Raw genomic sequence first — 15,832 nt, forward strand, 5'->3', positions numbered from 1 at the left:
ATTTAAAGGGCTCCTGCCCTTTGAGCAAAGTTGCCGCCTCCTGCCGCCCGAAGAAAGCGCGTCCCGCGAGGCGGGAGCACTGTTGCGGATTTAAAGGGCTCCTGCCCTTTGTGCGAAGTTGCCACCTCCTGCCGCCTGAAGAAAGCGCGTCCCGCGAAGCGGGAGCGCTGTTGTGGATTTAAAGGGCTCCTGCCCTTTGAGCAAAGTTGCCGCCTCCTGCCGCCCGAAGAAAGCGCGTCCCCTTCGTATTATTTCATGGAGTGTTAAGGGTTTATGTAATCCGGTTAAGAAACATAGAGTGCTTCAACATCTCTCTAAATTGAATCATCAGGTTGCTCTTGTTCAAGAAACACATCTTAAGGAGCAGGACTTTAAAATTCTAAATAGAAAATGGGTTGGTCATGTTTTCGGTTCCTCTGCATGTTCATAACAAGAATGGGGTAATAATTTTGTTTCATAAATCTTTAAAAAATAAAAGTTATAGAAGAGATTAAAGATGTTACAGGTAGATGGATTTTACTTGCAGTTAACATTAATGGTGTGCTCTTTTCCATTTGCAATGTTTATGGTCCAACTGGAGAAATTGTGGGTTAATTTTTCTTATTTACTACTATCTTGTAATTCTGAAAATCCTGTGGTAGAAGGTGATTGCAATCAACGTTTGGATCCTTTTTGTAGATTGTCGCTCTCAAACTCGTTATATCCCTAATAAAATGCAAAAAGCATTTCATCAAGCAATTTCCTCCAGAGGTTTACATGATATATGGAGCACTGCACATCCAGATGTATTAGAAGTTACGTTTTATTCTTCAGTACATCATTCATATTCTAGAATAGACTATATATTTGCTACACAAAATATTTACATTCAATTTCACATGCTGACACTGAGTTTATTCTTATATCAGATGACGCCCTGGTCACTTTTGATTCAAACTTTCCAGGAAATTCCTCCTTTTCTAATCGCTGGAGGTTTAATAACACTTTGTTGCAAGACCATTTATTTATTGAACAATTTAAAATGCTTTCTAAAGATTTTTTTATGTACAATGTACCTTCTGACACTCAGATGAATTTTATATGGGAAGCATTTAAAGCTACTGCTAGAGGATCTATTATAGATTATGTTGCCACTAAAAAGGAAGAAAATTCTAAAGTTTCCTCTCAATTGCTTGGACAAATTAAGCGTCTTAAGCATGTTGGATAATTCTAAAACTTTTCTCAATATTATCCATCTTGCTTCTAAGTCCAGGGACCCTATAGCTGCTATAACTCTAGATGCTGAAAAATCCTTTGATCGAGTTTGTTGGGATTTTATGTTTGGAGCATTAAAATGGCATGGTTTTAGTCCTCATATTATTAAACTTATTAGTATTTTATACCCTTCACCCTCTACATCTATTTTAGTCAATGGTAAACAATCCCATTACCTTCCCCTACACAGAGGTACTAGACAAGATTGTCCTCTATCACCTCTTTTATTTATATAAGCCCTTGAGCCCCTTCTGGAGAAAATATGTAGGTCATCTGATTTTTTTGGCTTTAAGCATAAAGACACAGAGATTAAATTCACAGCATATGCTTTTGATATTTTGCTCTTCATCTCTAATCCTCAAAAGACTATTCCAGAATTTTTTCGCTTACTACGAGATTACACAAGTGTATCAGCGTATAAGCTTAATGTAGACAAATCAGAGGTTTTGCCATTAAATGCTTATTGTTTACCCGAAATGTTTAAAGATACTGGTTTTACTTGGAACTCTAAGCATATCAAATGCCTAAGCATATCCTATTCCAATTCTATTAAAGACACTATTCAAATTAATTTCAAAGAGGTCGAGTCAAAGATTTTGAAATTCCTTAACAGATGGTACCCCCTTTATTTAACTGGTGGGGAAAATTGGCCACATTCAAAATTATGTTGTTGCCAATTTTAAATTTTTATCTATCTATGCTCCCAGTTAAGCTCCCCTCCCCCTCTGTTTTTTTAAAACTATAAATACATTATTTATGAAATTTCTATGGAACAAACGTAAATCTTGTATATCTTTAATCAAATTCCAAGAACCTAGAGATAATGGAGGTGTACATTTTTTGTGCCTTAAAAGATGTCATTCTGCATTTGTTTTAAAACAAATATGGTTTTCCCTCTCTCCCACTTTCCACAACCGAACATCTCTATGGAGTCAATTGGAACACTCACAAGTTACACCATTTACTTTTAGATATGCAATTCGGCTTTCAAAACCCCTTAAATCCCTTTTCTCTCTCACCTCTTTTCTTTCGCAACACAAGACCTTTCACACTACTGTTAATACTGTTTTTGAACCTCCTCAAATTAATTGTTGCTCTACTGAGAACATGTGATTTTCATTTCACACTGTTTTATTTTTTATTTTCCTTTTCTTCTCTCTCTTCTCTTTCTTTCTTTATTAAAACAGAACAAAAAAGCTAGTATTCTGTGGCAAAATGTTCTATTCCGGTTGTGTATATTAATTGTTTTTATAGGTAGAATTTATCTTTATGACTTTTTTAGTTACAATATATTTATCTTATTGTACTAATGTATGCTAACTTATTCAATAAAGCATTATTAAATAAAAAAAAGGCACACAAGGTGGAATTAAGACTATGCAGCCTTTGTTGAGTAGTTTTACAGCATGCTGAATTCTACACCTGCCTTGTACAGCAGCTTAGTACGAACATATGTTGTAACGCTAGGTGAAATAACAGTGTTATATTAATTCAACCAGTAGAACCACAGGATTTGAAGCAGTCAAGCTGTGCCTTTCAAGCCCCACGCTGAAGTATACCTATACCTAATGTATAAACTCATGGATGGAATACATAGCAAGCACAAATCAAAAATACCAAAGCTCTATCAGAACAGTGACCTTGGAATGCTTAGTGCTGTAGACTGTACCTGAGAGTAGCCTATAATGTCTCCGTTTTCATCCAGCATGTTGAAATTAATAATTGGTCCTTGCATGTCCGCATTCTTGAACTCCGCCTTGCTGTACATCTGCACTACAGGAGCCCCATTAGCATACCGTAAAGTAGACAGAACAGAGAAGGTGTAGCACGCCAAAGCAAATGTATGCTCCTGGATGTTCTTCATTCCACCTGCAGGAGAAAAGAACAAATGGTTTATACACATTCTTTGGGTACTTAGCATTTTTAGATACCCGGCTGCTACGTAAGGGGTCAAACTTAAATTGAAAAGCATGCAATAGTAAATGGAGGAAAAACATGGCAATGTAGCACAGGACTTAAAGGTGGGAGTCCAATATGCCCTCATCACATGATGATCTCAGTAGTGGATCTTCCAAATGCCCCACCATTGGGAACAGTTATATTGCGGCCTTCATGCTATGGGAAATATTGGCGGGAAGACTAGGCAGCCACCAGTACCACTTTTGGGGCCATTCCTCGTCTCTTAAAACCGTCTCTTAAATCACGAGCATCTTTCATAGAAAACTGTGAACATTTTGTTACTGTGCAGAGAGAAATGTGAAGAGTCGAAGTGTGGGGTTGTCCTCATTGCAGGGCATAGAGCCCCACCATATCAGGGACATTTTAAAAGTGGGAGCTGATAATGTGGGGGTATATTTGTAGCACCCATATTTGTGATGGCACTTCCACCGTAGCTCCTATGGGTGAAAAGTACTCACCTAAGTATCAGGAAATTGTAAATTTGGTCGACCAGCTGCCAATGCTGTGACATACTTGTGAATAACACTACACTGACAGTCAGACAGGAAAACTCTAAATCCAGCCACCCAGGCATGAAAGGAATTTTGTTGTGAATTTGCAGAGGATCCACAACTCTATGGCACAAATATTTTAAAAGCAAGTACAGGTTAACACGTTAAGATAAAAACAAATAATCCCTGGGGTCTGCCAGGACCCATTAAGAGTTAAGGGAGGGGGTGTGTGACCCCCCTTCCCAAGCATATATAAGGTGGCAGGGACCCCATCCCCCCATGGGGGACATTATCATAAAGGGCAGGTGGGTGTGCAACCTCCCTCTCTGAGCCTGGAAAGGCCCCAGGGACTACATCCTCTGGGGCCCATAAACAAAACAAAGGGGAGGGGTACATGGACCCCCCCTTCGATTCTTTAAAAGCGTGGGGACCCCATCCCCCTGGTGCAGACATTATTAAAAAGGAGATTGGGCATGCAGCCCCCTTCCTGAGGCTGAAAAGGCTGCAGGAACCCAATCCACTGGGGCTGCAACTTTGAAAATGGGTGGTACCAGAACACCTCCCAGAGCCATTCTACGGCACCAGGGACGGATTCCTCATTAATGGGTTAGCCCAAGACCCTGGACACTGTCTTTACCCAGCCCAAGAGTGCTAGCAGGGAAAATGTAATGTCCTCCCACTCAGCGGGAGCACACAGCAGCTCCCAGCAGATGGGAGCACAAAACTTTTTCTATTCTCAGGCAGGAAATAACACAGAATTGTTTCTGACGTGCGGGAGAAGAAACTACTCTTGCAGGCGAAAGTAATGCCAACTCCCGCTGCAACCCTAATGGGTGCAGGCAAGGTAGATGGCAGGCTTGTAGAGGTCTTGGGGCTTCCCTTGGAGCCCCCAATGTAAAATATGCTGTTAGGTGCCATGGGTGGGTACGAGGGCACCACTGAATAAACTAAAAGAATGAAAAAAGCTGTCTCCTGTGCAACCCCATAATTTGGGGCCTCTTGCAGAGAGCCGGTGGAGCCGCAGGGGCCTTGGGCTCACCTTTTGGTTCCAACGTGAAATATGCTGTGGAGTACACTAGATGGGTACCCCTAAAAAAGATTTTTTTTAAACATGACTCCTGTGCAGCCATTTGAAATGGGTCTGCTTGCAGTGAGTTGGTGGGGCCATGGGGGGCTTGGGACCCAAAGAACAAGGACAACAAAAACCACCAATGAAAAATAAATCTGTGGAAGTCCTGTGTGGGACAGGGGCACCCAGAAAACATTACAAAATAAGTGGAAAAATGTATACTAAATTAGCGGCGAGAGCTGACATTTATTATTCAGTGCTCCTGCCAAAGAGCCCTCCACTGTGCCCTAGGGTATTTAAAGAAAGTATATTTGGTAACTAGTGGTGCCCCAAGAAGATGCAGAGGCAACACAAAACATATTTTTTATGTTGTGGGGGCTGCAGGGACTTTAGCAGCTCCCCTCAGAAACAGAAAAAAACCCAGTAAGTTTTCTAGCTTTTTAAATTCATGGTCCCAGGCGTGAGAAAGTAGCCTCTTTCTACCATGGTTACCCCCACTTTTGGCATGTTTGTGAGTGTGTGTCATTGTGTTTTTTTTCTGTGTCATAGGGATCCTGCTATCCAGGACCCCAGTACTCATAGTGAAAACCCTATATGTCAGTGTTTTTGCCTGTCTCACTGGGATCCTGCTAGCCAGGACCCCAGTGCTCATAGTTTGTGGCCTATGTGTGTGTTGTCAGCAGTGCTTAACTGTGTCACTGAAGTTCTGCTAACCAGAACTTCAGTGCTTATGCTCTATCTGCTTCCAAATTAGTCACTATAGTTTAGTGACAATTACCATTTCCAATTGGCACACTGGACCCCACTTATAAGACCCTAGTATACGGTACCTAGGTACCCAGTGCGTTGTGGTTCCAGGAGATCCTTATGGGCTGCAGCCTTTCTTTTGCCACCCATAAAGGGCTCAGACAAATCCTTTCACAGGACTGCCACACTATTTCACAGCTATTTTTACTGCACTTAAGTGACTAATAAGTCACCTACATGTCTAACCTTCATTTATTAAAGGCTAGGTGCAAAGTTACTAAGTGTGAGGGCACCCTTGCACTAGCAAGGTTGCCCCCATGCTATCAGGGCCAAATCCCCAGACTTCGTCAATACTTATATGTAGCTTCACAATGGTAACTCAGAATATGGCCATGTAAGGTGTCCAAGATCATGGAATTGTCCCCCATTCCAAATCTGGTATTGGGGAGCCAATTCAATGCATCCTGGGGGCTCCACCATGGACCCCCAGGACTGCAAAACCAGATCTCTGAGACTTGCACTGCAGCTACAGCTGCTGCCACCTCACAGACAGGGTTCTGCCCTACTGGGGTCCCAAGCAGCTCAGTCCCAGGAAGGCAGAACAAAGCATTTTCTTTAGGAGGAGGGTGTTAGACCCTCTCTGTTTGGAAATAGGGGCTACAGGCTTGGGAGGGCCTGCTTCCCAGAGCCTCTGGAAATGCTTTGAAGGGCACAGATTTTGCCCTCCTTGCATAAGCCAGTCTACACCGGTTCAGGTACCCCCAGTCCCTGCTCTGGCAAGAAACTGAACAAAGGAAAGGGGAGTGACCACTCCCCTGTCCATCACCACCCCAGGGGTGGTGCCTAGAGTTCCTCCAGTGTGTCCTTGGCGTTAGCCATCTTGTTTTCCAAGGTGTGGGGACACTCTGGAGATCTCTGAGTGGCCAGTGCCAGCAGGTGACGTCAGAGACCCCTCCTGATAGGTGCATACCTGGTTAGGTAGCCAATCCCCCTCTGAGGACTATTTAGGGTCTCTCCTGTGTGTTTCTCTTCAGATTTGGCTTGCAAGTTTCCACCAGGAATCCTCTGCAAGTCCTGCTTCATCCTCTGACCTCGGATCAACCGCAGATTGCTCCAGGACCCGCTGTAACTGCAACAAAGTATCCAGAAGGACTACTTTGACTCTGCAACTTTAGCTTCTGCCAGCAACTGCAACAGTTTCCATGATGTGCACACTCTTGGGCACCCCTGTCTTCACCCTGTACCAGAAGGACCGAAAAAATCTCCAGTGGAGTGACAGAGTCACTTCCCTGCTCCAGCAGGCATCTTCTAAGATGACGATCGGTTCTCTTGGACTCCTCTCCTGGCGATGAGCATGCTCCTTGGAACAGAGGTGGTGGACCCCTTTGACACAGACTGTCCTGAGGTCCTGCTGTGCAAATTTGGAGGCGGTAAGAGCTTGCCTTCCCCGTTTGCAACAGTACCCCTGTGCACTGCGTCATCTTCACCTCCTTAGGCCTCTGTGCCCTATTTGCAAGAAACCTTCATGCACAGCCTGGCGCAGGTTGCCAGCACTCTATCCTGCGACGGTCAACTTAGTTCGTCTCTGGCAGTGTGGGCCCTTCTTTTGTAGTGCTTCAGCAACTGCAATTTGCACCTTCTTTGTCCCGGTGTCCTGGAACCTTCGTGGGTGCTGTCTGATCATCTGTGGGTTCCCTCCAGTGTTGGGAGCCCGTTCTGCCTCCTCAGTCTGAGTTGAGGCCACCAGGTCCCTCCTGAGCCAGGCAGCACCATTTTGACGCAATCCGCGACATTGCCTGAACCTAGGCTTGTTGGGTGAATCCAGCACTACAACTCGCCTCCATCCAACATCTCCACATGGGATATCCTTTGTATCATGCAGGAACCCGCAGCCATCTTCTTTGTTGCTCTTCTGCAGACTTCTTCCATCTGCAGGTTCCTCTTTTGCACTATCTTCTAGGTTGGCAGGGGCTCCTGTCCTTCCTGGAATCTTTGGCGACTTCTGGACTTGGTCTCCTCTCTTTACAGGTCTTAGGGTTCAGGAATCCACCATTTGTTGCTTGCAATCTTGCTTTGTTCTTGCAATAACTCTAATCACGACTTGTAGTGTGTCATAAGGAAACTTGCAGTATTTACTCCTACTTTCCTGGGTTCTGTGGTGGGGAATTGTACTCACCTTTGTGGTTTTCTTACACTCCCAGTGATCCTCTACACACTACAATTGTCTAGGGGGGAATTTGTGATTCACATTCCACTTTCTTAGTATATGGTTTGTGTTGCTCCCAGACCTATTTCTTCCAATTGCATTCTATATTATTTTCTATTGTTTGCACTATCCAATGACTATTTGCTTACCTGTTTTTGGTATCTAGTGTATATATTGTGTATAATACTTACCTCCAGAAGGAGTATTGCCTCTAAGATATTTTTGGCCTTGTGTCACTAAAATAAAGTACCTTTATTTTCGGTAACACTGAGTATTGTCTTTTATTGTGTATAAGTACTGTGTAACTATAGTGGTATTGCAGGAGCTTTGCATGTCTCCTATTTCAGCCTAAGCTGCTTTGCTACAGCTACCTCCATCAGCCTACACTGCGAGAACACCACTACATTTCACTAATAGGGGATCACTGGGCCTGGTATAAGGTGTAAGTACCCAAGGTACCCACTACAAACCAGGCCAGCCTCCTACACCAGGAGAACTTGCTGAATGTTTTTAAAGCACTCTTAGCTGAAGTTCTATGCTCTTCAGTTGGAATGTAGAGCCACCTTGTATAGAAAGAGTATTTAAATGTATATTAATATAAAGGTCGTGCATAAATAATAAATTAAAAGCATGACTATAACTTTAGAATTTTTAATGATGTTTGGGGATTTAAAAGTTTAGTTTCTATAGAAGGAATAAATAAACAGCAACTAAATTTTAATCTTTGTTTCTTTAACTTTTGTTCCATTCAGCAAATGTCGTGCTGCCTGCTCAGGGGTCTCGCGTGGTGTCTGGTGAGGACTCAGCCAATAAATCCAACAAGAATCACAGGAACTCAGCCTGAAGAAGTCACAGTGTTAATCCCTGCTATATATATATGATCAAGACCTTGTATATCGAAACATATCGGTGATGATTGCTTGTGGCTTTGGATTTCATTAAATATTACACTGGACTTCCTGGAGTGCTGTGTTTCTTTTTTTTCTGGTAAGGAGATAATAACGAGGAACTGGTCCATCTCTGACGCAGGCACCAGCTGTGGAGCGCGTCATATATTTGCAATCTATCTATATATATTGCAAACAAATCAGTCCACTCAGGGCGTGCTCCACAGCTGGTGCCTGCATCAGGGATGGACAATTCCTTGTTATCCTATATATATATATATATATATATATATATATATATATATATATATATATATATATATATAAAATTATGTAATAGAGGCTTTTGCTAGGTTGAATGACTATATGTATACCAAACTTCAGAAGACATTTTTCACAACTCATTAGTTGATGCTGTGAGAAAAATGGCAGAATTTTCAAAATATATTTAAAGCCGATATTTTTGTGATATATCATGAGGCATTGGTGAGACATATTAGCAGGGGCACTGCAGCTATGGGTGTTATGTATCACCCACAAAGAGGCCTTACACATTAGCAAAGCCTTTTTCCATTGCTGCTTGCAAGCGTTTCTGATTAACTGAGATGATCATTGCTTGTAAACTTGAAAACGGAGGCCACTCATGTAATCTTAACTGATGTTGTCACTATTACAACACTAATAATCTTAATAGCTCGGAATGGGTTTTCATTCATCATACGTAGCTCTTATTACAGAACAGGTTGGAAGCTCCTTGAATAGATGGTATGGGCATATATTGCAAGGTGATCTGTATGAGCATGTTAAGGCTTTGATTTAACCTTGTGTTATTCTCCATATCAAAACAGTATCTACAAATTAACAAATAATGGAACAATGGACGGGAGTGGACGGTCTAGTAACCGAGGAGATGCATGGCTCATTGTCATGATCACATGAATATCCACCTCAGTCGGGTTTGGTCCGTTCACCAACAATAGTGACACATGTAACGCTGTACTATGCACTCAAACTACCGTGACGTTAACATGTATTCCGTGTGTGTCTTGAAAAAATTGCATTTATATCAGACTCTAAAGATCATTTTCTCTACAGTACTACTTAAAAACAAAACACTTTAAAATATCACCACAAAAGTACATTACAGCCGTAGCCACTGACAAATTACCAGTTCCTTTTAAGTGGATTACGTACTCCTCCTCTTCAGGTATCTGGAACACTTACGTTATTACTTACAATAATTAAAGTGGCCATTTTTCAGAAAGGTTTCGTCTTTGATGTTCACACTATTCCTTCAGATTAATCATTAACTTTAAGAAGTGCCAGGACTAGGCGGTTCCTGGCACTGTCTATCTCCTATGTAAAGAACTGTACGCATCCATTTCAGACACCATGCCAGACAGATTTCAAGGACATGCCATTTTTACAGGAACCGAGAAGATTGGATTCAAGACAATGGTACAAGTAATTTGGATGTTAATTTCCTAAATGTCCATCACATAAAGAAAATAAATTGAAATGACACAGACTAATTGCAAAAGGTAGCATAAATGTAAACGCCCTAATTGATCAACTGACGTCTGCCAGGACAAGCAGTACTGAAAACAGACGGGAAATATTAGATGCCGAGTCAATCCGTAATTTAAATTACGAGAAATCTGTTCCGTATTTCATTCACACTATTTCATCATATGCCTTACCGCTGGACTCAAGAAGGTAATATGCCCTTTGTTTGAACTTCAAAGTGCTTCTCTCTCTCGCCCCCCGTCCACTGTTCCCCCAACACCATCCCTCGCTGCCAGCCCCCCTTCAGTGCACATCAGGTGCAAATGGAATTACATGTGTCCTTGCCCCCGAGGGAGTCTTTTGGTTTATCATATCACTTGGAGGAATCTCTTGCGTTTCTGTTAAGATGGGTGTTGGCACGTTGGACCTTAATAAGTAAACTTACAAGGGGGTGCAAATAGGTCGATGAACCTTTTGAGTCCTTTAAGATGTTCTCACCATAGCTCCAGTAGATGAACAAATAATCAATTCAAAATAATCAATAATCATTAGTAATCAATAAATCAATAATCAATGGAGTCAGTAAATGTCATGCACCATGACCTTTCAATCATGAATAACCACACCTTAGTAAAAGTTTAATAAGTTTATTTCCCTTATAATAACAATGCTAAAGTCATGTAGATTAATCTCAAAATCAAATGGAACACATATGAGAATAATAATGGTTGTCCAAAGCAGCGGCAGGAACGCAATCCAATCAAAGCTTGAATCACAACACATTCTGAAGTTACGGTGAAGATCAATAGCAGGATTAGCTGCAATAAATATATGGTGTACATAGAATTCAGCAAGATAACCCGTCAATCATTAGTCCCCGTATTCGTCAGTTAAGTTTGAGTGCGCTCAACTAACATCAGATTGGCATCAGCATGTTGGGCTTCATGCAAAACAAGTTAGAACACAAATTTAGAAAAACATCTATCAAAACAGCGCAGTTGGTACCTAGATAGAAAAGCCATAAAATGCATAACAGTCACGTTGTCATAGCTACCTATCCACGGTATGGGTCAGCAAGCAGAATCAGTCTTCGTCCTCAGGTCATCAATCGATCAGCAAAGCATTAGGCTCTCAGTCAGAGAGAAGAGCCCAATTACAGAATCTCAAATCTCTCCTCTACAGTCTCTTATTCTCCCAAAGTCACTCTAAATCTCTGGTCTCTGGTCTCCAGTCTGCCTAATTTTCCTCTGTTGCGTTGTTATATCAAAGTCACCTAATTTATCCCCTAATTCCCCATTGGTCAGCTAATAGTATGTTTATACTCTACCCAATAATATTTCTATACCAAATCCATGACTTCTAATATTTTGCTCTTCACACAAAGTTGATTGGTTCACTTTACAATGTCCCCATCATCCTGCTCGTCAGGTAACAATTTTGTTTCATCTTCAGCTCAGTGTCTTCATTGTTCACGTCCTGGGAAAGTACATCTCACACACATTACACAGGATTTGTTACATTAGCAGGAACATCATCTTATATTAGCCGGTTCTCACAGAAAGCTTCTGTTAAGCACTTTTAACAAGGCAATGGACATTTCACAGTTTAGTTCACTCTGTCAGCATTCTATTAAACGCTAAGAAATACAGCTCCTGCATGATTTCTGGCAAAATAGGCCAAGACACTCGGTAAGTTAAGGCCCATAATTAATCAAGTTAGAACACACTTCATAACCCTTAATATGGCATATTACTACATTAGTCCAATACATTTCAATATTTAATCATCAATTAGTACATTTCGTGAACAGTGGTGGCCATTCTTCGAGGTCACATTTTCAAATGCGTGCATTCATTTTCTACGTTATTTAATTTTCTACATAAACTCATTAATAAAAATACATTAACAATAATTAATTAATTCTAGTTAAGACACCTGCTTCAGCATGGGTGAGCCAACAAATTGATAGAGCAGGAACAGAGCTGTGTAAAGCATCTGGCTTGGCTCTGAGAGTCTGCCCATGAGTCCAGCCGAGCTATTAACATACCTGACATGTAACAAATATCATGTTTGCATAGGATAAAGACTTCAAAATTATGAAAAGATTAGTTCTTTATAACCCTGGGACATTTTGCTTTAGTACAAGAGATTATATCACTGCATTAGGTATCATTTATTGGAAGTGATAGTTCATAAATGTAGGAAAATGCCTCTTTTTGCATGATGAACCCCCATTACTTTGGACATGTGCTGTTTGTTTTTTAATTCTGTACACTGTGACCCCTCTAACCAGGCCCAAAATGCATGTGATCTGGCCCATAAAAATTTGTCGAAGTTGTTAGAATCCCTGATTGGAACATTTAACTCATCTTTAAGTACCTGGAGGCATACTTATACTCTGTTTGCGCCGGATTTGTGTCATTTTTTTAAAATCCAAATCTGGTGCAAACTTAACTCCATATTTATACTTTGGCACTAGACCCGTCTAGCGCCAAATTTATGGAGTCTAAGTCATTTTTTTACCGTGGAAACCTACCTTGCGTTAATGAGATGCAAGGTAGGCATTCCAGGGCAAAAAATGACTCTAAGGCCTTTCGACCTTATTTCTACTCCTGTGCAAAAATGACACACGGGAGGGGGGGGCCTTAAAAATGACTCTAAACCAGTTTAGAGTAATTTTCTAACGACTGGGTCAGGGCGGGCTTTAAGGGACCTGTGGGCTCATTTCCATGGTCTCTGACACCCCCTGCCACCCTCGCCCACCCCTGGAGGACACCCATGGATGGGGGGACCTATCTACGGTAAGTAGAGGTAAGTATTTTTTATTTATTTTGTAAAGTGGCATGGGGGGCCTAACTTTGGGCCCCCTACATGCCATTGTGCCCAATGGCCATGAATAGGGGACAGAAGTACCCTGGGCATGGCATTGGGCATGGGGGCATGACTCCTGTCTTTGCTAAGACAGGAGTCATTTCCATGGGGTCTGTTCGTCAAAAAATGATGCTAGTCAGGTTTGAGTCAATATTTTTGACTCTAACCTGACTTGCACCATTCTTTGACGCACAACCCCCATTCTTCCCTACGCCTCCGCTGCCCGGTTAGAGTAATTTATGCTGATGCTAACCAGGCCCCTGCGCCGGCTAAGATCATTCCATAAATAAGGCGCCTGGCTGGCGCATTGGAATAGCGTTAGCCGGTGGTAAACTTTTTGATGCAAATCTGCGCTTGCGCTGATTTGCGTAAAACAAAATCAATATGGGTCCTAGTATCTGGTAAATATGTGCACAGAACCTGCAAGTGAAATGTCACTAATGGTTTGCAGCACTTATTGTGCCACCACTAAAGTAACCACGTAAAACAGTACTTTACGTCTGCCATAGCGGCCTTGCTGGGCAGTTCTAATATTGCAATTTTGGCCTGTCAAAATCACCTATTATCTAGGCATAAATTTTCCATTTAAGAAGTAGTAAGTCATCCCAAACGTTGACTGTGCAAGCCCCTTAGCAGGGTACATAGTATTTAAGAGTAGAACATATAGATTTCACGTTTTTACATACCTGTACAGTGAAAAAGGCCTCAAAACCTTTGTTTCATGTAGCCAGGCTAGCTGTGCCATAGGCAAAAACTGGGTTATTTTATTACATCTAGTAGAAAGACCCAGAAAGAAGTCTAGTCTGATCGAGCAGCTCAGATACGTTCCCGCCCTACAAGTGGACCTACCGAAGGAGGGTTAAGCCACCCCTATTCTCCCCCCTCTTATTCTATTAGGAAGGGTCTCCTGTAACCATAAAACATGGGTAAAAGGAAGCATTCCAAAACACATAACACAACAAATTTAAAAGACAGCACATCTATATTAAAATATATCTCAGGGGCGATGGGCATGATAGACAAGCAAATCGCCACTGTGGAAGAGAAAATGATGGGGTCTAAAGACCACTCCCTTGAATCATTAGTTTCCGTGGAACTAACTAACAACCCCCCGCAGAGTAAACAAGGCGACGAGCATATAGAACCAAGATATATTAACGGATGTATTAAAGACACCTCTAATTTAATCTCCTTCTTGGATGATACTTCTCCCGTGGCCAAACGACCAAGGAAACCAGAGGTGGGCTTGGAGGATAAGAACCCTATGAAACCCCCAGCGACAGGTACAACAATCACCCCAGCTACAAAACTACCTAAGAATTCAGTCAGGAAGAAACCTATAAACAATGTAGGAGATACGACTAGATCACTTCTTATAAACCTTAATGACCTAGTAAACACTTTGAAATCATCCATAGAACTCACCCTTGACTCCATGCTGGAGCGATTAAAGGGAATGGAGAATAAACTCGAGGCAGGACTAGGACTAATAGAGGCCATACAACAAACAGATACACATTACATACTAAAGGATCCTAATACTCCATCTCCAATCCCAGCTCAGGGAAACAATACCCAATCTCTCCCGCAAAACAGGGCAAAAGATACACACCCGAACACAGAACCCCTGAGAAAGACATCAACGCAGGCACAAGTATCCAACTCGCACCCAACTCTCAGGCCTGTATTCCCTACTGCCACAGCTCAACTTCCCTTGCTTGATCAAGTAGTTTCAAAACCAAGACTAACTAAGAGAACAGACAATAGCACATTGAGGACAATGAACTCCTACCCTCATGTAAACCCAGGGAGGAATATACAAAGTAGATTTGAATCCCCAAATACACGTTATCGCCCAAGTGATCTATTACACCTCCCTCCAGAGGCTACTCCATACGTAGTAATTCTGGCCAACGTTCCATCTCTAAATGACCAACAGACAGAATCATGGATAGCTCTGAGAAATAAGGCCCTCAATTGGATAGGTGTCCGTTTGGGCTTAGGAATGGAGGGGCCCCTCTTTGAAAACATAAAAATGGTCAGGAGAATTAAGAGGATAAGTAGCAGCAGGAAAGTGCTGGAAGGCGATTGTGTGGTACTTTCATTTAGGTCACCAAATTTAGTGGACGAAATCATCCACAATCTAGGAGCCAAACAGATTACTTCACAAGGTATCTCACTACTACCCTTAGGCTTCTTTTACCAAAGCCCAGAGGGACGTAACCCCATAGGCCCACAACCAGCAAGGGTACTTTCTAACACACCAGATTTTCCAACAGGGCGCAACAGATTTTATACCCTCACGGCCCTAGAAGATACTGATTGACTTAATAAGAATCAGACAGCTCCAGAAGAACAATCCCAGATAGAACACAAATCAGGGCGGGCCTCAAACGAAGGACAAACATCACATATAACAGATTCCATAGTAAACAGCCCTCATATTTACCCAACCCAAAACAGTGCCCACAGAATTTCACCCCAGTCATCAGATGACTTCACATCTGTCGGTACACCAGTGGACCAGCAAGGTATCTCTAAACAGAAAGCAGAGATTGCTATACTATTCTGGAACATTGCAGGTCTAAATAATAAATTAGGGAATGAGGCCTGGGTGAACTTTATAGAAAAATATTCATGCATATGTCTCCAAGAGACGTGGACGACGAGCCCCCTTCACATTAATGGTTATAAAACATTTCACTCACCAGCTGCTCCGTCTAGTCACGGCAGACCAAAAGGGGGTCTATGCACATACATCTCTAACAAGCTACGACTACAAAACTTAGAGATGAAATTCACGAGCCTATACTATCAAATGATAGAGGGAATCTTGGATCAT

General features: G+C 42.0%; 1 protein-coding gene across 2 annotated transcripts in view; it reads right to left on the reverse strand.

Moving 5' to 3' along the window:
* MOCOS (molybdenum cofactor sulfurase) overlaps nucleotides 1-15,832 on the reverse strand; it is a 2,173,869-nt gene that overhangs the window by 707,671 nt on the left and 1,450,366 nt on the right. For both annotated transcript variants that reach the window (XM_069219520.1, XM_069219521.1), the window contains exon 6: nucleotides 2,924-3,123. In XM_069219520.1, coding sequence (XP_069075621.1) covers nucleotides 2,924-3,123 — 200 coding nt within the window. The remainder of the gene's footprint in view (nucleotides 1-2,923; nucleotides 3,124-15,832) is intronic.

Source organism: Pleurodeles waltl, chromosome 2_2, assembly GCF_031143425.1.
Source record: "Pleurodeles waltl isolate 20211129_DDA chromosome 2_2, aPleWal1.hap1.20221129, whole genome shotgun sequence".
Taxonomy (NCBI): domain Eukaryota; kingdom Metazoa; phylum Chordata; class Amphibia; order Caudata; family Salamandridae; genus Pleurodeles; species Pleurodeles waltl.